Raw genomic sequence first — 21,408 nt, 5'->3', positions numbered from 1 at the left:
TGTTTTCATAGCACTATCTTTATTGCACCCTAATCTGTCACCTGTACTTTTACTTTACATAACAAGCAGTAGAACTGTTAAGGTCACTAAGTAAGTGGGGACTTTCCTCCCAATTAAATTTTATGTAAGAACACGGTCTCATCACATATTTATTACAGTTAACTAAGATTAAACCTGCAAGGAGCTGGGCTCTTTTGAAACAAAAGCCCACAAAGTGCTCACTTAGCTTTAAGCATTTGAGTAATCTCCATGCTTATGTTTGGCAATATTCAGATTCTGGGACATATTCTGTGCCAGATCCCATGTAATAAGAATGCACAGAACTGAACCTGTAGCCTGTGAAAGCATTGAACTTGGGTCTATACAAGAGTGCTTCACTTATTTATTCCTCCTGAAGGAGGATATTAAATGAAGGGGATAGATTTAATCCATGTCATACAGTAAGTTATTCCAAAATCAAGACTGACAAATCAGCTTTGTGAGTACCAGTGCTGCACTGCTTTGTAGCCAACCCCAGGAACTCCACACTGGAAACACAGTCCACCAACATGAACCTCACTGTATCTCTCCATAGTCAGTGTGACCTGAGGGTGGTTGGATTATGTACTCCTGTGTACATTCATACAGAAGGTTGTATGAAATCTGCAACTTCCAAATAGGTCTGATGGATAGGAGCAGATGAGGACTTTGATTCCTACTGAAATGGTGTAATATAATGTTTATACTTCTTTCCCAGAAGAAAATTAAAGTGAGATAGCGGTAAGAAGTCTCTGTATTGCTCTTGCAAGAGAGGCTGGAGAATAAGACCTAATTATGAATTGAGATGGATTTTCAGTGTCAATTTAGGAGATGCATAACAATGTAAGGTCACCTGCAGGTCTCCTTTTCACAGTGGCAGGAGTTCACTGTCACTTGGGATAAAGGAATGAACATACTTTGGGGGCATAGCCATTGGGCACCCATCAGTCTCTGTCCTTCTAACCCTTCTTTTGTAAACATTCATCTGTTTTTGTAAGCATAATACTAACAAATACATAAGAAAGTGGAAAGTTTATCTGTCCTGGGCTGTCTCTCTCAAAAAGTAATTACTATTATGTTTAAAATTGTTTTGTTAACTACATTTCTGATGACTGAAGTAATAAAATGCTGACAAGTCATGAATAAGATGTTGTCTTGTGGCAGGTGCTACTAGAGTACTTCATTAATGATTTGGCATTAAGGAAGCTATTCCTAAGAGGGATCAAGTTTAGAAAAACATTCAGGATTCCAGAAAAAAAAAAAATCTCCTTTCACAGTATAGAGGTAATTTTCCCTAAGGAGCTAAAGTGGGTTTTGCCCTCTAAGGGATCCAGTTTTAGGGAGAAAAAGCACATTTTAAAGCCCTAAAGTTGATCTTTGAATTAAACTAGTATTTATCATTCTAACATGGAACATACCATTCTAGTTGAAAAGAAATCAATACAACTAAGATGAGGTCAGGAGGAGGAAATTTCATATATTTTTTTTCCAAACAGCTCCACTTAGTCAACTCTATTAGAAAATGTGTATTTTGGATCATTTCCAGGTTTATCTAATCCTAAAACAAATAACCCAATTGACACAAAATGACTTTTGCAATACACACATCAAAGTCTATGAAGAGACTTTTGCAGCCAGCAAATTATTAGACAACAAAAAAATCTCAGAACTTACAGAGATAATGGGTCTCTAGTCTCTTACGATCTTCCCAGGGACAAACCAGCTCCTCCCCAGGTATTGGTGTCATCTGGGTTTGTGGCACTACAGGGGATTTCCATCCCCCTGTCTCAGTGCAGCACATAGTGACAGACTGTCATGACATGGCATGACATGACATTTTACCCACAGAAAACGTCTGCATTTCTAGGGACACACCACAAAGGAATCTCTTTTAGACATGGCACTTTCTGTTTCTGCAGAAGGTGGGGAGTGCCCGGGGGCTGGGGCTTCTCCTTTGTCCACCTGTGGAAGCTGGAGAGATGCTCCAGGTGCAAAAAATAGGTTTAGTGCTGACCAGAAGAGTTCACTTTGTGGTAGACTGTATTCTGCCCATGCCTCAACCACATCTCATAAAATAACCAACAGTTCACCTGTAAGTTGCAGACAACAAAGATGACCCAGCATCGTGTGACAAAGGTTTAATATCAGACACAGAAAATAAAATCCTCCAGTTAAGACCAGATTCAATTAGAGGTTAAAGTATGTTGAACTTTAATCAGCATCCTGGGTACAGCTTGTGATGTGTGAAAAGGTAAATATTGTCATAATGAGCTGTTGCTGCCATCTACTGAACACAAGGAGTGTGTGCTACATAGATTTACAGTTTGGCTAGTGATTAAGAGTGAAAATATATGCTTGGTTGGATTAAGTAAAATTTCTGTTTCATTAGAACTATCATGTTTCTTTCTAGAGTATAACCAGAACATGAATTTGGTTTAGAGAACACCTGTGACCCTTTGGGAGATACTGAATTCTCCTTTGGAGAGCCATGCCTAGCCTGTGGGGGAACTGTGAAAGGTGAGCATGCATAGCTCCCATAATGTGAAACACATTGCTATTAATAAGCTGCAGGTTATTAAAATCTCAGTACACGTTAGCTCTCCTTTAGTAATATCACTCAGAACTCCATCATCTTTGCTGAGGATGAATACTTGCCTTTGTGTGGCAGCTGTGGTTTGGATGAACGACCTTCCAGTTGAAAAAGAACTGGCATTGGCACTGAATTTTTACCAGAAATTCAGTCAAGCAGGCTGCTGAAGCAGTTCTAACCAGAAAGAGCTATCCGAGCCATAGTGCTTGTTTTATTCAGGGGCTGAGCCTCTTTCTGTAAGTCCCAGGGGCTGCCTCTAAGTGTAACCAGAGGCATTCAAACATACTCATATACATACACATTAACAGCAAAAAAAGTTGTATTAACACACAAAACAGCAATAAAGTCACTAAGTGCAAGAAATCCAGCATTATCATCTGGTTGCAATTCATAAAAAAAATATTTTCATGTATTGCTTATCTACAAAGTATTTACGTGGACACTTATAGCCAAACTCAGCCCTGCAGGTAAATAAACCCTATTTTGTGTTGACTTCAAAAGAGGTAGGACAGATTTGCTTCAGAGATGTCTTTGGCTTATTAAGGGTCATAAGAAGACTGCAATTGCAGAGGAAAAGTGAGAAATAGGCAGGGATCCTGCTGATCTTACCAGGCTCTGTATCCAGCTCAGAGTTCAGACACACACAGCTCAACAACAGTGCACGAACATGGTTTTGCACAAGACCCAAGATTATGGACTACAACAATACTCACTTCTGTCTAAAAGAGGAATGTAAAAGGGATTTAAAGAAAAAAATTAATATAAAGATCTGGTTCTTTTTCTCAGTCTACATTAAAGTCAGGAGTTAAAGGGCTGAATTTAAGAGTGTGAAATTAGCAAGAATAGCAAAAAGCATCCTTTATTCCTCTGCAAAACCATAAATTTCCACACGAGGGAGCTTCTTACCCACGAAGCTCACAGGGTGTTCCTCCTGGGAAAGGTGGCAGCAATGGTTCCCTGTGAGCTCATAACTTGTGCAGCCTGATTGCACTGCTGAGAGTTACAGCGAGAGCCAGTAATGAAATGGTTAACAGATAATGATGATTGTCAGAGCTTGTTAACCACAATTATTTTCAAGACATATGTAAATCTGTATAAATACCTAAGTGTGGTATATAATCTAAAACATACTGTTTAAATCTATAAGCATTCCTGAGTTAATTTCACTATGGGAACGTTAGTTGCAACTTCCTGACTTCACTGTGTTTGAATTCATATCCATGAACATTAATTTAAAATTAGTCTAAATATTTGTTGAGAATTAATCACCTGATAAATTTAGCTCTTTTTCATTTTTATGAATTATTCATTATCTCCTCTCTTTCCGTTGATGTGTTGGTTGTTTGCAAGAATTGAATTACTGGTTCACACTGAAAAAAAAAAATCCAGCATTTCCAGTGATTTGTAAAATGTTCCCCTTAGAAACTTGACTGGTGACTTTGTTGGGTTTACCACCAATATTGTAGGGTACTGGACTGCTTCTTGAAGGACCCGCTGGAGTTTTTGGGAGGCATAAGCAAGTTCATACAGCAAATATTTTGCAACAAAAAAAATATTTCTGTTTATGTCTTCCATATATATCACATGTTTCAACAAATGAACTTGTATTAGTAAAAACCTGTTAGTGGGAATGTTTGGGAACAGTATGAAGTGTTACTGCAGGGATGAACAGCTATGTACAACCGCTGAACTACAAAAAGCTCCTTTTGCACAGCCCTGTCACAGAAAATACCTGAGCTTGCCAAAGGAAAAGAATAATTCTGTTCTAGGATGGCCTCAGGCAAGTCTGAATGAAAAATTATCAACCACCAGATATTATAAAGAAGAACAAACCTTTTAAGGAAAACCTTGAGTGGATGGCAGCAAGAATCCTTAACACTGGATAGTTCAAAGTGAAGTGCTCTGTGTGCCTCTAGCACACAGAGGACCATCTCTCAAATCTCATACATGGCCTGCCTTCAGTGGAAATAGAGGAAGCCCAGATTTTCTGAATAGAGCTAACATTCCCAAGTCTAGTGCTGGAAGCCTAATTTCTGGCTGCCACTCATCAAAACAATCTTTGTCATAAAACTAATTTACTTGTCAACATAACTTCTTTCAACACACTGAACAGGTAACATCTTGAACTTCCCATCGCGTGATGTCCTTAAATTTGTTACTGTCAATATCAATTTGCTACTATTAATTAAATAAAATATCAGAAAATTACTTCTAAAATTATAAAGAAGCAACACCCCCAGAACACACCCTGGTTAGTAACTGGTACCAGCACTTGCAAAACATCAAAGGCTTCTCCAAACACAGACTTTCATCAATGATGCTGCAAGCCTTCATCTAACCTTTCATGATTTTCCATGCAGGAACATCAAAAGAGAAAGAAGAGGATAGCACTGTTCCAAAGCAACAGTGCTCTGTGTGAAAAGTATGTGTTTAGCTACAACACACATAAAGTGTAAGTGGCGAATTATTATTTACGTGAGACATATTTTAATAAACATCATCATTAGCTCTCTATCTTTTCCTATAAGGAACAAGGATTTTTGCAGTTCAAAATCACGTCCAAAGCTGAAGTGATTTCTGGAAGAAAATGAAAAAGAATTAGAAAGTATCTAATGTATAAGTCTTCAAAGCAAGACGATCAATTTATGTTCATTTTTACCTGCTGAAACACATTCTGCATATTTCATTGTTTCTGTCATCTTGTTATAATCCATCCAAAGAGTTTTCAAAGAACATTAGGTCCTACAAATAAACAAACTGTGAATTAGAGACGGAAGACATAAAAATGAACAATTACTATCAAAAGTCTTACTTGTAGGCATTTGTTACACAAAGTAATTAGATTAGGCAATCACTTTCTGTCAGTGCCACTGAGCAACAGGAGTTTTGGAGGGGACAATTCAATAACCCTAACTGTCAGTTCTATCCTAACAAAAGTAAAATTTCTAAATTGTAGCAATTTTAAAGCAAACACTTTTCAGTGAGTAATTTAAATAGGTTTTTATTTTATATTTTCTGTAAGTATCACAGATGATTGTGAAACCACTGCATGTTAATATTGACACAATTGTGTTGGCAGAAGAGGTACACAACAAATATCAATTTATAATTCTAGAAAATGGGCATCTTAACTTCATCTTTACCCTTAACACTGAGTATTCTTCTCATAAAATTCTTATCTTACAATTATCTTCACAAGGGAATTTTTGTAGGAATTTTTATATGACCCGAAGGTCTTACATGCAACATTCAACAGAACTATTGAATTGGTTTGAAATTACCATTAGAAACAACATAACTTTTTTTCGTTCATACACTTGTTCAAAAACAGTAAGGGGCTTGAGGGGGTTTTGTAGGTTTGATATGTTGAGATTTGATCCTGCCATATAAAATATGTGTAATACTATTTAAACTATTTAAGAAACAAAAAATTAAGAATCCTAAAAAGCAAAAGCAGACATAAAAATTAAAATGTTTTCAATTAATTTATCTTTTATGTATTGGGTTTGGCTTTCCACTGCACTTACACCTTTGTAGGATCACAGCCGATACCAGTGGACCCTCTGGCCCCAGTCTGCACACCTCTATAGGTCTACCTTTTCACAGTGCATACTTACAATGAGGAAACAAGCACCAATCATTACTGCCTTCATTCTCACATCAAGATCTACAGGGACCTGGATCCCAAAGTTGGCAGTGTTGGTAAAGACGTTGTTTACAAATCCAGACCAGTACTTGGAAATTTTGCCAATTGTTGTCATCTCATTGAGAGCTTTTACCTGCACAAATAAAAAACAGGAACAGACACAAATGTAAATAAATCAAGTGCACACTGATGACATCTCCACAGAATTAATGAATGTGCCCTGACATGCAGAGTATGCTATAGTTGTCAGGTTCCTCTTTATTCTTATTGCCGAGATGTTCTATTAGTGTCAAATTTGCCTTCAGGAGTGGCACACAAGAAAGGGTCTCAAGTTTGGAAATCAGCATCTTCAGAACTGACAGAAAAGTGAAGGAAAGCAATTGTGAAAGTTTACACTTTTGTTCCTCTTTCACAGTGTTGGCTTTTCCCTGCCTCATGTTCCCAATATGCTCCTCATCACAGTGCTGTGGACCCCTGTCCCCTCAGAGGACAGATATGTTCTCAATTACGTAGCCATCTGCATGCTTCTCACAGTATACTGACATTTCAGACAGTACCCACTGGAGTCTTCTGATTTGGGTAATGAGTTGATAAACCCAAAAGTTCCTTTATGGTTCTCAACTAAGGCAAAGCACTTTGTTCACATCAGAAAACTCCATTCAAGGTTTCTTCAAGCATCTCCCATTCTCCCTCTCACCTGAGAAATTTATTCAAAACAGTAAAACTTTTAAATTCTTAACACTCATAAGAAACATACCTCAAAGTCAACATCTTCAAAACAGCCACAGGTTGCATATGGGCCAATTATTTTTAGTACATCTTCTTTACTTTGGTTCTGTATAGTAAACTTTGGCAGAAAAGGGTCCCAGTTCTGTACAACATACCCAGCTGTTGTACCTGGTGGAGACTGAACTTCTAACTAGCAAACAAAAGAAAAAAAAAAGTAAAATGTTTCAAACTAATTTTATATTAGTATATTTTTCTATGATAGTGTACAGTTTATATAATGCCAAAACACTTATTTATTGCATATAGCAATATATAAATTTACCAAACAGTGAATTGGATATTGCAAAACAGTCTAATGGTGTTTTTAAATATAGTGGAAAATATGAAGCTCAAAAGCTCCACCAGAAGTGACTGAACATCTTATAGTAAGACTTTACAAAAGCCATACACTGTGAAAAGATTTTGTTATTGTAATCAGCGAGTATCCTATAAGCTTTTTTTAAGTTGCTGTGCTACCAAGGAATCTTTTTTTTTAAATCCTGATGAAGGGCTGAGAAGGTAAGTGTAATGTAAAACATTTTCATAAAACAAGGAAGAAGTCAAAAATATTGCAGTCAAGTAAAAAGTATCTGATACTCTACAGTATCTCCATTTTTCACTCCAAGCAGCTCACTTCCATTTTCTGCAATTTCCCAGAGATGTGTGGCCTGGAAGAGGCAGAGTCACAGACCAAAGCATCAGCCTCCTCAGAGGGCTGCTTCCCAGTCATACCCACACACACCCATGGCCTCCAAGGATTTTCTATCCATCACCCTCCTGGACCACCGTGGGTGATCTCCATCTGTGTCAGGGCAAGCAGTATTTTGGGGTGTGATGTGAATGGAGAGACATCTGTATCATCACACACAGAAGCTTTAAGTGGGATGCAAGGAAAGCAAGGTTCCATGAAAGGGAGGAGGTGCACTGGGAACGTAGCTCATAGAAGGGCCTCGTTTATCAACAGCACTTCTAAAGGAAGGCCTCCAATCCCCCAGGATGAGAAGTGGCTGCGAATTCCTTCCTGCCACCCTCGCAGAACTGCAGGAGGCTTCATTAATGCTGTGCACATACAGCAGGACGCTGGAACAAAAAGCATCTAGGATTCCCTCACCTCCTGCAGGAAGCAGGGGAACCAGCAGCTGTTGCATCTCAAGGGTCTGATCACTCTAATCACTTCTCGGCCCATGTTATCCGCGATCCTTATGGTGAACGACCTTATAGGCGAACACAGGTTACGGTCAAAGCAATCATTTTCTTCTATTGCAAAGTAAACTCTTTGTCCCAAATGGTTTTTTATCTCATATTTGCTGGAGGTCTCTGTGCCAAGTATGGCTAATAAAGCAAAACAAGCAGAACACTAACTTAGTATAACGTTAGTCATTACCTTAGTATAATGTCAGTCTATACATATATGGGTATATATTCTAAAGATACAGATTTTTTAAACAGATTGTTAAAAAAGTGTTTTGAAATAATGACACAAAGAAAATACACAATTATAAAGAAATAATAATGCCAGGTCTGTATTTTGAAGAAATTAGTTCAAAGACTTTGATTTGCTGTACGCTAAAGTACATATCATAAAACAGAATTTATATCCTGAGTTTTGGTTTAGGCTTTTTGTTACTTTATCATCTGTGAAAAGTAATACTATGAGGCTGTCCCACCTCAGTGACTAAGCTTTCACCCAGTGGGTCATTCAAGAATCAGATCAAAATCATTTTGAATGGGAGAAATACATTTTACTTGCAGAACTTAATACTTGTTCAGTACTTTGAAATTCTGAGAAACCATGTAATTAGAAACTCTTATGCTTCACTTTGTGTCTTCTGATCTTCATTTCTCTATTTGCTTTGTTCCTCATAGCACGTTAATTATTGTTAAAGACAATAAATTTTTCCATGGATTGCAATGATGGTCAAACTTTAATAACACTGAGAGGGAAGTGTCTGAGGGAGAGAATTTAGGACTGTTGTACAGACTACTCCCTGTAATCCTTCTCTTCTCAGTGGTTTGCTGCAGAACAGGCAAACAATAAAGTGAGCCTTTCCCACACTATCGCCTCATTACAGCCTGACACAAGGGCACTGAGAGGCTTCACAGTGACTTCAGTGAGGAGGGGCAAGACTTGGGAAGCCTTTTGGAGACACCTGTACAGCAGCATTGTTAAAGAATGACAAGGATTGCACCATACCTTCCAGAAGCTCCACTTGCTGATGAATAATTATCTGGTCCAGCTGTTTAAAAAAAAATAAACAAGATGGTGGGTCTTGGATAGGTCTGGGGCTGCCAGTGGTCACCTGTCTATTTTTATTGCTCCTCTCCCAGTTACTAGGATTTCTTTCCTTCCAGAGGTGCACAGGCTGGGTGTCTGAGGGCTGTTTCAATCACACTTTAGAATTCTCTCTGAAATGACTGCTGAAGAATGTGACATTGGGTGCTGTGGCCATGTAATTCACCCACATACTTGAAGGAAAATAATCTTCCTGGGGGAATAAGGAAGGCAACAGCAATAGAAAGCTGTGTGTGAGGAGCAGGATCCACCTCTTGCTCCTGTTCCTCTTCCTTGGCAGAGGGGAAGCCCCTTACCCCAAAGCTGAGGTTGGTGCTGGGCACCACGGCAGTGCAGGAAGGAACAAGTCTGGATTCAAGCTTAAAATGTGCTGCGAACACATCCCAAAGGGCCTCGCTGGAGCAGCCCAGCAGGGCAATCAGGGGATGCCAACAATGGCACACAAGAGCTTTAGTGCTCTAATCTCAGGCACAGGAGCTCTGCATGCTAACTCTGGCAAATGGTCATGCCAGGGTGCCAGAATGAGCAAAACAGGAGCTCCACAAAGAAACCTTAGCTGGCTGAAATTTTCTTACCCCATGAGCTGGTTACAAATGCAGGAGAAAAATAGCTTGCCATGATACCCAGCTTTGCTGTGCTTATCGCCCCTCTGACATTATTCTTCTTTAGAGAACAGTTGTTGGTATTATAAAACCAGCAAAACTTAATTTCAGTCTACCTTTCAGTTTTATGTGACTTTAATGCCTGTTTTATGTGACAGTATATTTAGGCTTTACCAGTCTTTTCCGTAAATTCCTGATGGGCAAACGCTTGGCACAGGGTCTTGCCATTACTCACAGCTGCAGACAGAAAGCACACAGCAACCTTCTGAGACCAGCATGTCACAGCTCTCCAGTGCCTGTATATTTTACAATTGATAAATCTTGCCTGGTACGTATTCAAACTGTTGCAGCCATTTGTCACTTCTAGTCATCTCCTGCAGCTAGTTCAGGCTGCAAAGAAAACCTGGTAAAAAGAGGAACTTCCTTATCCCTTTCATTAATCTCTGAAATGTGCATGCCAGTAATTGAAATAATAAAAAATATTTAGACTTAAAAATATTCTTCCAAGAATCTTTGCTGTTTGTTTAGGTTTCATGAGAGATGTGAACTCTTGGAGCTCACAGGAAGGGCTCTGCTGATGAAAATAGAATAAACAAGATATTAGGGCTATTTTAATATTTTAGTATTGATTTTAATATGGATTTCTTTTCCCCATGTAGACTTTCACAGGGAAAAGAAAATTAATGAGCCTGAACTGTTAAAAGCTTTGAGTGATTTTGGTCTGTGTATTGGTTTATTGTGCCCAATGTATAAACAATGTTGAGACAACACAGCAGTACCACTTGTTAGCTTTGTTTTCCCTTTCACTGGTTTCTGCAAGACAGCTATTCTGATGCATTTTTATTGAGGCACTTGTGGATTAAAGGAATTCTGCACTTGCATTTGAAAGCATCCAAAGCCCTTTGGTTTACAAGGGTCTGCTCCTCTCGAGCTCAGATATGTTACAATTCCTTATACACAGCTAATTCTCAGTATTCAGTTCTGTGGGCATTACATTTACATCTGATCAGTCTAACCAAGCCTAAACTAAGAAGTTTTTTACAAAATTGGTTAAGCCTGAATGGTGGCACAACATGAGGCTGAGCTAGTCAGAAAATTTTTCTCCAACATCTCTCTTGTCTATTCCTGCTGTGGGAAGAGGTTCCCTTGATTTTTATGATAGATACTGAACAATTCTTCAAGTTATGGCTGTGATCTGGAAGATGATAATGAGGTTTGGGTAACATTTTGCTTAGAAATTATTTAAATAGTGTCACTTTTGTGATAGCTATAGAAAGCATGGTATCTGTTTGCTGAGGCAGAAGCAGTTTTTTGCCCTTCTCTGGTGCACCTTAAACAGCTGATTGAATTGCTCCTTTACCTGAACTCCTTATCTGCAGAGTGAAATATTGCTGTCAGGCCTTAAAGTATAGGACAGATATTTTTCTTTCCTCTCATTCAACACTGTGTGCTGTGTCCTTGAGTTGCTATTTAGAATAAGATTGTAGGGATCCCTCTGAGATTCACTAAATCTGCATCCTTGTTTCAGAGTCAAACATATCATGCTCTTATTAAGAAATATATTAAGCTTTTTCAAATCTATCTAGCTATCTTCCCCACTCAGGTTTGAGATAATCCCAGAATGTCCTTTCTATTTGATATCCTGTATTTATTCACAACCACTTTCTATATAATATTTCTTCCAGTAATATAATTCTATAAATTAAATGTGTCTCTTTCCCAAAAGTTGTTTACTCTTCTAGGTATTTAGTCATGGTTCCCTCTCTGGGAATGTTTTTTTAGTCTAAAAGATGAAACAACTGAAGTCTTGTTTTAAAACAGGTTCTCTATTCCTCATGCCCTTCCAGTAGCACCTGTCTGTGCCTGTTTCAGTTTGGACCCACCTTTCCCCAATACACACAGCACCAGAGGGATGCACAGTCTTCTAGTGGCAAAAAAAATTTGCCAATTCTGCTAGAAACATCTTCATTGGAGAATTTCATTACGTGAAAATCTCTGAGTCCATCAGGATAAATCCCAGGTGATTATGCTGGCAGCTGTGAATCCCACATTCATTCTGCAGGCAGCCCTCTCCCTGCTGGTGGGATCTCCTTTATGCCCCAGTCTATCCTATATGAGCCTGTTTCATTAGTCACACAGACAGTATGACTTCAGCATCACACACCAAAATGTTCTGTGATGCACAGAAACTCGAGCTGTGGGTATATGCTGACAATCAGCATGGCACACATGCTTCCCACTTCACAGACTGCAGAGAAAATTAAGAATACTTAGCAGTACAGGCATATGGTTATGGGGCCAAGAGCAAGCATGAATGAGGTCTTCAATTCCAGTTACAGTTCTAAAAGCAACTTGCTTTTTTGTCTTTATATCAGATGTGAAGTTTCTATAAAATGGAGCAATAATATTTGCTTGCCCACATTGTCTAGGTAAATCTGAGGTGTAATTCATGTTCGTATAGGAACCTGGATATGTAACCTGCCAAGTATTCACTATCAAAATCACTTTTAGACTAAAAAAATGTAGCTTCCACAGTCTATAAGCAAAGGCTTGTGTAATTGACAACACATATCATTTTGTGCTTGGGCACCTTGAAATGAAAGTCATAACTCCACATGAAAGACTGTTTTTGAAGGGTCTCCAGTTTCATTAGCTAGCTAGGTAACTTAGCTTCAAATATAAAATAGATTCAATTTCTGCTTCTGTACAAAACTACCAGAAATGTGTGCCTAAGATATAGACCTTGAGTGAAGTAAACATTTCCCATCATCACCAAAATGCAAACACAGCAGAGATGTGGGTATCAGAATTATGACCTGACTACACTGGGGGCCTGATTCTGTCCCTACCCATACCAGGCAGGGGGTATGAACCTTATACAGCATATATGAGAGTGGCAGAATCCAGCCACATGTGAAATGCAGACTGGAGTCAGTGTCAAAGTGACACCAGGGAGCGACCTTCCTGGTAAAAAATTTCAGGAAGATATGAAACTTCTGCACCGGAGCTGCAGATCATCACAGCTGTGAGCTCCCAGACCTGAGAGGTTTCACAGAGTGAGAGGAACAGCCACACACTTAGCAGTAGGATGGAGAACACTTAAGCATTCCCTCTCCTTCCCTCCTTGTGGTCTACTTGTCTGCTCCCATTTCCAAGCATTTCCCTCTCTCAGGCATTAGCACTTTCCTCCCCCTCAACCCCACAAAGGGTGGGTGCAGGTTTGTAGCCACCCGGGCTTACGCTCAACTAACTTGTCTCCTTGGGAGCTTGCCTCCTGAGGAGAGCAAGCCTCTAACCTGCAGAGGCAGAAGGAACTTGCTCAGAAGACTCTGATGTTCCTCAAAGAATGAGATATAAGGAGGTGACAGCTCCTTCACACACTGCCTGCTTTAGTCTTTTTGAGGCCAGCTGGAGTTTAACAGCCATTTCGCTGAGGGTGAGCTCTCAAGGAGCTGGAAGGAAACTGGGGGAACAATGAGACTCGTAATACTATGACCTAGAAAATGTCCTAGAAGGAAGAAAACAATGGTTTTGGTGCAAGGAGAGCTGCATGCATAACAAATTAATATCTACAAAAATGAATGACAGCAATGAAGAAAGAAAGAGCTTGTTATTCCTACACTCCTTATTTCACAGTAATATCAAACAAAGAAAAAGCCTCTACACCTCCACCTACCCCTCCCCAAAGGAAAAAACCCAAACCACCTCATCCCCCATGGTATCAAAGCAGCATACGAGGAAAACATAAAATTTCTAACATTTGGAAAGATTCAGGACCTGGTTCAGGTACTCTAGACCAGGTGGCAAGTTATGAGTGTGTGATGTTTGCTTCCAGAGACTCGTAGGTTCAACAGGCTTATTCTGTTCAGGAATGTCAGAAGAACCAGGGAGGTAATCCTTAAAGATGGGGTTGGTTTGTCCCTGAGATTCTACATGAAAAAAAAGGAAAAAAAAATTAGAAATTAACAGGGCCAAAGAGCAGCTAGCTTCTTGGATCAAACCTGGAACAATAACATCACATTTTGCATGTGACTCTATCCATACTTTAGTTCAGATCAGGAATCAGGACCCAAAACAAATTTCCTGATGGTCCTACACTTCAAGCACTCTGATTCACTTCATAAAGCAGCCTTAGAATATGCAAAGTGGAATCACTGCAGAGGAAGCTAAACCAGGAGATGTGGTTTTGGAGAGCACCTGATCTGCTCAGACAGCTGGTGAGCAGAGAGCCTGTGTGACAAGGCTGGAGCTGGTCTGGACTCACACACAGGGTGGCCACAAGCTCCTCGGCACAGGTCACCCAGCACTGCTCCCTGTGAGCTGCCCTGTGTGCCAGTGTACACTGAGCTGCTGAGGGCTGGCCCCCACCAAAATGCTCTCTAGCATTTTGAGGGCACGCATATTTTCTCTTAATTAGAGACAACTTTTCCAGGGATCTCAGATTCCCCAAGTGGGATGTTACAATGCTGGTAACAAAATCTACACAGCCTCTTACAATGTATTACTCATTACTATCATAATGAAAAGATCGGATACGGTTATGTTGTGTTTTCTGGTTTGCTATCACAAACACCTTTAGGACACAGTGATGGTTACCTTGGCCAGTCCTGTGAAGGTAACGAGGGCATTTACTGTTACAGGCATCTGTCTGCCCACACCCCGTGCTCAGGCACCATCTCCCACAACACTGTGATCACCTTAGTCATTTGACTGCCAACAAACTCCTGCTGGTTTTATTAGGCACTTCTTTCCTCAGCCTTCAGCAACATTGGCTCTACCAGAACAAGAAAAAGCAAGGTGAATCTACCATTAGCAAATTTGCAGATGCCACCAAGTTGGAGGGGAGTGTAGATCTGCTGGAGGGTAAGAGGGCTCTGCAGAGGGACCTGGACAGGATGGACAGATGGGCTGAATCCAGCGGTATGGGGTTCAACAAAGCCATGTGCCGGGTCCTGCACTTTGGCCCCAACAACTCCCCAGTGCTACAGGCTGGGGACAGAGTGGCTGGACAGAGATCAGGCAGAAAAGGACCTGGGGGCTCTGATTGACAGGAAGCTGAACTTGAGCCAGCAGCGTGCCCAGGTGGCCAAGAAGGCCAATGGCATCCTGGCCTGTATCAGGAACAGTGTGGCCAGCAGGACCAGGGAAGTGATTCTTCCCCTGCACTCGGCAATAGTGAAGCCACACCCTGAGTCCTGTGTCCAGTTCTGGGCCCCTCAATTTAGGAAGGATGTTGAGGTGCTGGAGCATGTCCAGAGAAGGGCAACAAGGCTGGTGAAGGGTCTGGAGCACAAGTCCTATGAGGAGCGGCTGAGGGAGCTGGGGGTGTTTAGCCTGGAGAGGGCTCAGGAGAGACCTCATCACTGTCTACAACTGCCTGAAAGGAGGTTGTTATCAGGTGGGTATCAGTCTCTTCTCCCAGGCAACCAGTGATAGGACAAGAGGACACAGTCTCAAGCTGCATCAGGGAAGTTTTAGGTTGGATATTAGGAAGAATTTCTTCACAGAAAGAGTGACTGGACATTAGAATGGGCTGCCCAGGGAGGTGGCAGAGTCAATATCCCTGAGGGTGTTTAGGAACAGACTGGATATGGCACTAGGTGCCATGGTCTAGTTGACAAGGTGGTATTCGGTTGGAGTTGATCTCAGAGGTCTTTTTCAACCTAGCTGATTCTGTGAAGCTCTCCCCATATAAATGGCAAATCCTTGGATTTAGCTGAGCCTCTGTGATTCTGCAGTAAAGCAGTCCCCAAATTGATAATTTTTATCTCATGTGTGACAATACTTAGGCACGATGGGGTTTGAGGTCCAAAAGGAATTTTGGCTCCAAGTCTGAATCTCTCTTTTGCTGTTGTGGGTTTAAATGAGATCCTTTAGTATTATTTGAACTCACTGTGCAAGATTCATCATTTAATAATATTTTGATCTTAATTTGTCTTTGCAGCCACTGCTTTCTTTCAAAGTCTAAGACCACAGGAAGAAGTAACCCCTTTGAATTTGTAGCTGGCTTTTAAAAATGTATAACTGGGTAATAAATATTTTATATGCTCTTCTGCATCATTTTACCTCACAGGGTTCTGTTACTGCCGTAACTCTTGTTGTTACATGAAATGCCACGAAGTGGCCCAGTGTTAGTGTTATTCTTGAATAATAAAGAGAAAAAAAGACAACAAATTGCAGTTCTACCTGTCAAATTTTAAGCTATACAAAAATCAAACAGTAAATACATTAAATATTAATGACAATCTGAGCTACTCTGACACTTTGACTATTTTTATGGATGATTCCCATTTCATTTCTAATATAGAAAAACTTAAAAGTTACTGTATGATACAGCAAGTATTCTGTACAAACATAATTTATAGAGTTACATGTTCCTAAATGAGGTATATTATCAAATTTATTCATTCTAAACACTATATTTCACACCATTACTATTTCACTGCTTCTACTAACTGATGCACATCAAAAATACGCAAAAACAGATCCCTCTTATATGGCTAAAGTGAAGCAAAATAAAAAACCCCACCTATATAGCTAGAGTACAACAAAAACTGCTTGCTGCTGTGTACCTTTAATGCTCTAAATGCAGAACGTCTTGAGTATTTTTGGAGCAAAAAAGAGGGGTAAAAATTTGACAAACGTAGATAGACATTGCTGAAACTCCCCAGGCCAATATCTGCCTCTGCACACCTGAGTACCCAACCAGCTGCTACTGAAAGTCAATACATGACAAAGACAAACCCAGATAGGAGTAATCTGATTAAATTCAGTTACTCTTCAGATATTATTTTCCATACATGGTTAGCAGGATTCTGGCCAGTTTTGAATGTGAAAATCATTTGCTGATGTAGTATTTTCAAAGTGGAATAGGGAAGAAGTGTGCAAAAACAGGGGTACCCTTGGCTCAGTACCTACCCTTCCCATGCATTCTGTACTGACAGGTTTAAGCACAAAGATACAAACACTAAATTTTATAACTGAATGCAGATGGTAACATTTTATAACATATTTTATTCAAATAACATCCTAGTATAGATTTTAGTCTCCTTAGGAGACTCTTGGATGCTGAAAAATTAAAGGAGGGCAAAACAACTGTGCTTTGACTGATGTGGTTTTAGCCTGAAACACTCATTTCATCAGACTGTTGATTGCTGGAAACATACAAGACTGTAGTTTTCTGTAAACATGATCTAAAAATACAGACTATAGATGCACTTACCTTGAGAGGCCATGAAGCTTCCTGAGTTACTTCTTCAAAGGAAGCCAGGTTAAAAGAAAAGGCTTTTCTTGTTGCAGCAAAGAAAAAAAGCGCACAGCATGCACAAAACTTCAGAAGGTGTCTGTCTACTTGATATCAGCTCACAAAGAACGGGAGATGTGTCGCCTTCCTCATGGTGCAGAGCGCTGCATTGTCAGAGCTGGACAACAGGGGGAGATGCTGCCAACGAACCGGGGGAACATTGATCCATTTCAAGGCATTTGCACCAACAGAAAGAGGGAAAAGTGCTTTGTGAGCACAAAGAGGCAAAACTTTAATGTACCCACTGGGTAACTGAACACAGCAGACCTAAAATTCTTCTTTATCGTGTATGTGTTAATTTTAAGACTACAGAAAACGCATCTTTGTAATTCAATATTTATGTTTCCATTTCTTCAAACTATCCAGTAAAGACAAAGGAGTTAATGAACTTGTAAATGACCCATCCCTAGCCATGTTTAAAGCCAGGCTGGATGGAGCTCTGAGCCACCTGGTCTACTGAAAAGTGTCCCTGTACGTGGCAGAGAGTTTGGAACTAGATGATCTTTGAGGTCCCTTCCAACCCAGGCCGTTCTGTGATTCTATAATTTCCCTATTGCTGACCCCAGTAAACATTCTCCATGCACAAAGGAAGAAAAGCTGACCTGGATTTCTCACTGTGTTCCATCCTTAGCATCAGCCAAGGGATGTCCTCCAGTGGATGTCATGTCTAAACCCAGACCCAGAAAATTACCCATACATTCCCTCATGCCCTCCCCCTCACATCCAGATATTCACACAGGGTTCTGCTTATCTGTGTGAGGTGTTCAAACTGGCTTTGGAGAATTAAAACAGTCTGTCAGTGCTTGCTACAGACAAGCACTATCCATACAAAAACATAGCACATGTAATTACATGGAGGAGAAGGAAGAGTAGCCTTGACTTACCTGCTCATATTTCTGCCTTGAGCGCCCAAGCCTCCATGGAGATCATCACGAGATCTGCACACAGAGGTGATGCATGGCTGCAAAAATGGCAGAGCTTAAGCACAGAGCCCAGCAGAGCAGAGTGAGGTGTTGGGGACCATTTTGTGTTCTCTCTGCTATTGCAAGTTCTACTGGTTTGAAATGGTCTGCCAGGAGCAAGGTTGAGCAAGTTAAATTCCAGAGTCTACAGTTCAGGAAGATGCTGATTCCCTGCAGGAAGAATATATAAAATCCATCCCCAAAAACACCTCAAATTATATGGAAGCTGATTTTTATAGACTATATTAGCAAATGCAAGAGCCTTGGGTCTACTTATGGGTTTGGCTATGTGAAGTTTCCCAGGAGTTTATCATTGCCTACTTGAGAAGTCTCTGGGTGCAGAGCCAAGTTCAGGCCAGGCCAGCAGCTACACTCAGCTGTCCTCACCCTTGGAAACCCCCAGAAAAGGCAGTCCACAGGCAAAAACTTTGGTGACTGAAAAACGGGCACTAAACAAATCCTTCTGGATTAGGAGGAAGTTTGACATCACTGGAAATAAAAAATAAGAATGACCTCAAGTTTTTGCTTCCTTTCTCCCTGCCAAAGATGTGCTTCTTTGGAGCAGAGGCTTTAACCTGAAGAGCAGGTACACAGCCTAAACAAAGAAGAAAGAGGAGAGGGAAAGCTCTGGATAATAGTAAACTTAACTTTGAAAATGACAGATGAAAACACAGATGAGATGGCACTCATTTACCTTCAAAATTGAATAAAGACAAAATTAAAGGAAACAAAAAGGCCAACTAATTCTGTCAATGCATAAAACTAGTGTAGTACATTAAGAAAGGTGCTTCAAATAGTCAAAGCACACCAAAAACATATGCTGAAAGAAGATGTTTCAAAAATTGAAAAAGCATTTTTTGAGAAACCCAAGCAGTTCATTTGCTGACCTGGAGGAACATACAGACACAGACTGTGCTGTACTGGTGCCTGTAACAGGGGATCAGCCCTGGTCTCTCCTGCAGCATTGGTGGGCTGTGGGACAGGACAGCCTGGACGTGTGGGGAGCTGCTGGAGCCCTGGCACAGGCTCTAGGTAAGAGCTAAGGCAGGTTCCCCTGCCTGCAGGAGCCAGGCTTCATTATCCTGCCACTCGTGAAATAAACATTTCCCCGAAATAGTTCTGCCTCAAAGAACTAATTTTCTGGCGTTATTTACAAAATTGCAGTAAGTAGGTAAAAGAAAGATATAAAACTTGGCTTTAAGTATATTTTATGGTTTTTTCATTTCTTTCACAAATTTCCATACCTTTTACAATGTCCCCTCTTAGCCGCTTCCTACTGTTTTATTCTGAAGCAATAATTTTAGTAGATTATATCAGTGGATTTCTGTAGGATTTGCAAACAATAGTCTTGCATTGGCATAGGTCCTTAGTAGTAAAACTTCATGTTTAATATTTATTTAATCAGAATTTTTGGTGCCTTTTTTTCAATAAATATGCGCATATTGGTCAAAATTTACTCCAGAAAAGATTAAAAGCAGTCTCACTACGACACAGGGAACAGAAGACTTTATCAAAAGACTTTATCCAGGCAGCCATACTTTGGTGCTATTTAGACATGCACAAGAAAAACAAGAAATGAGGACAAACATTTCAAGATTTGTGTAGTGCTATTTCTAACCAAATCTTAAGGACTTCAGGAAGCAGAGCAGCAGCATGCAAAGGAGAATTTCACCAAGACATCGAGCTCGCTGTCCCTGCCCCTTGAAGAAGACTCTGGGGAAGGATATCATTGCCTCTATCATTTGGAGTCTGAGCACTAAAACAGAGTATGTTGCCTTCTTCTCTGTGAATGTGCTGGATATCTGAAACACATTCACAGGTATTAGGGAAAAAAAAAAAGAAACTGAGCGTACATACATGTATTCCCTCTACCTGCACAATATTCTTGCTCCATCCCATGCTGTAAAGCTAATACAAATTGATGGGCAGATCCTTAGAAGGTGGAAGTTAGCATGGATCCACTAAAATCAATGAGACTATTCAGATCAGGGCAGGCAGGGCTTGGCTGGAAGAGTTTATACATCTAGAACCTTCCTTTTTTTCCTTAAAGAAAAATTACATTTTATCTTTTCTATAACTACCACTTCTACGAAAGCTCAGAGATCCATCCCTGCTGAGCTGGTGTACAAACACCACTGCAGTTAATGGCAATTACATAAAATACTGCAGCCTGTAGGATACCTATCCATGGACTAAGACATCATTGTCCCTAACACAGAACTAAACCGCAGACTTTCCTCCAGAAAGCATGCAGTAATAGTCAACCAGGTGGATCAAGAGAGCAAAAATGCCATATGGCTCAGCATAGGTGCTGTTTCTCTGGAGCCTACTCACTCTTCTTTTTTTTTTTAGGCATCACAGCCAGAGTGTGGCAATGGTTTCACAAAATACACCTTCACAAGAGAAAAACAAGAGACAGCCAGAAATTTCAAAGTATTAGGAAAAGCTGTTTGATTTCTTGTCCTGCTCCCTGCTGCTCGGAAAACTGTTCCATGAGCCTGGTGCAAGACATTTGCCCTTGTACTCAGCAGGGAAAAGACAACACACCCCTTTCCCCACTGTATCACATCATCTCCTCCAGGTAAGCAGAAACTGCCTCTGCCCTTGTCCCGATGGTCTCGACAAGTTCCGGTGAGAACTCAGCTCCTCCCCACCTGCCCTCACTGAGCTCCAAGCAGGCAAGTGTTAAGAGCACTTAAACACGGTGCCATCCATGGTTAAGAGCAGGGTCAGAGCAGCACACAGGCATCATGAAATGCACCCCAACCTCACCAAGCAATGCCTGAGCTTCCCTGCTGCTAAGAGGGGTCATTGCTAATCACTGTTTCCATTTTAAATTTGCTTTCCTCAAAATATCAGTGACCAGCATTAAAATGCACTGTTGCTGTCAATTTTTTAATAGGAAATTATATAGCCTTTTTCTTCCCTTTTCTAGTCTTGCCTTTAGTACAGGGAGACATGCTGAGCGTGAGCATAAGTATCAGACTGTGACCCTGTGCAATAACAAGCCCCAAGTTACATATTTTTACCCAGTAGTGCTTTCCGCACTGGAGGGAGGGGAGGGGGGAATAATTTTCTTAAATCAGCTCCCATCTAGTACGGTTCTCACCTTGAACTTTGGTTTGTGAGGCGTCTTGCTTCAGCTGGTGTCTGCAAGAGCTCCTCCCCTCCAAGGACGTCTGCAATCATGTTGGAATTCCGCAGCCAGGTCCCCGGCACGGCAGCG

At 40.5% G+C, this 21,408-nt stretch overlaps 1 protein-coding gene across 3 annotated transcripts; it reads right to left on the bottom strand.

The window, feature by feature from the left end:
• Positions 1-5,059: 5,059 nt before the first annotated feature.
• On the bottom strand, positions 5,060-21,393 carry LOC116791593 (phospholipid scramblase family member 5-like). 3 transcript variants are annotated; one of them, XM_032697780.1, is made up of 10 exons: positions 21,292-21,385; positions 18,105-18,181; positions 17,140-17,358; positions 13,695-13,846; positions 9,217-9,259; positions 8,134-8,354; positions 7,012-7,173; positions 6,226-6,387; positions 5,268-5,350; positions 5,060-5,185 (listed from the first exon to the last, which is right to left on the bottom strand). In XM_032697780.1, the coding sequence occupies exons 3-9, from the start codon at positions 17,150-17,152 to the stop codon at positions 5,312-5,314; spliced, it is 792 nt and encodes a 263-aa protein (XP_032553671.1). In that variant the 5' UTR covers positions 17,153-17,358; positions 18,105-18,181; positions 21,292-21,385; the 3' UTR covers positions 5,060-5,185; positions 5,268-5,311. The 3 variants fall into 3 exon arrangements, with proteins under 3 accessions (XP_032553671.1, XP_032553670.1, XP_032553673.1); XM_032697779.1 differs by having other exon boundaries at positions 5,060-5,350; XM_032697782.1 differs by lacking the exon at positions 18,105-18,181 and having other exon boundaries at positions 5,060-5,350; positions 21,292-21,393.
• Positions 21,394-21,408: the final 15 nt, after the last annotated feature.

This window comes from Chiroxiphia lanceolata, chromosome 10, assembly GCF_009829145.1.
Source record: "Chiroxiphia lanceolata isolate bChiLan1 chromosome 10, bChiLan1.pri, whole genome shotgun sequence".
NCBI classification, from domain to species: domain Eukaryota; kingdom Metazoa; phylum Chordata; class Aves; order Passeriformes; family Pipridae; genus Chiroxiphia; species Chiroxiphia lanceolata.
This window is presented reverse-complemented; position numbering and strand designations above follow the sequence as displayed.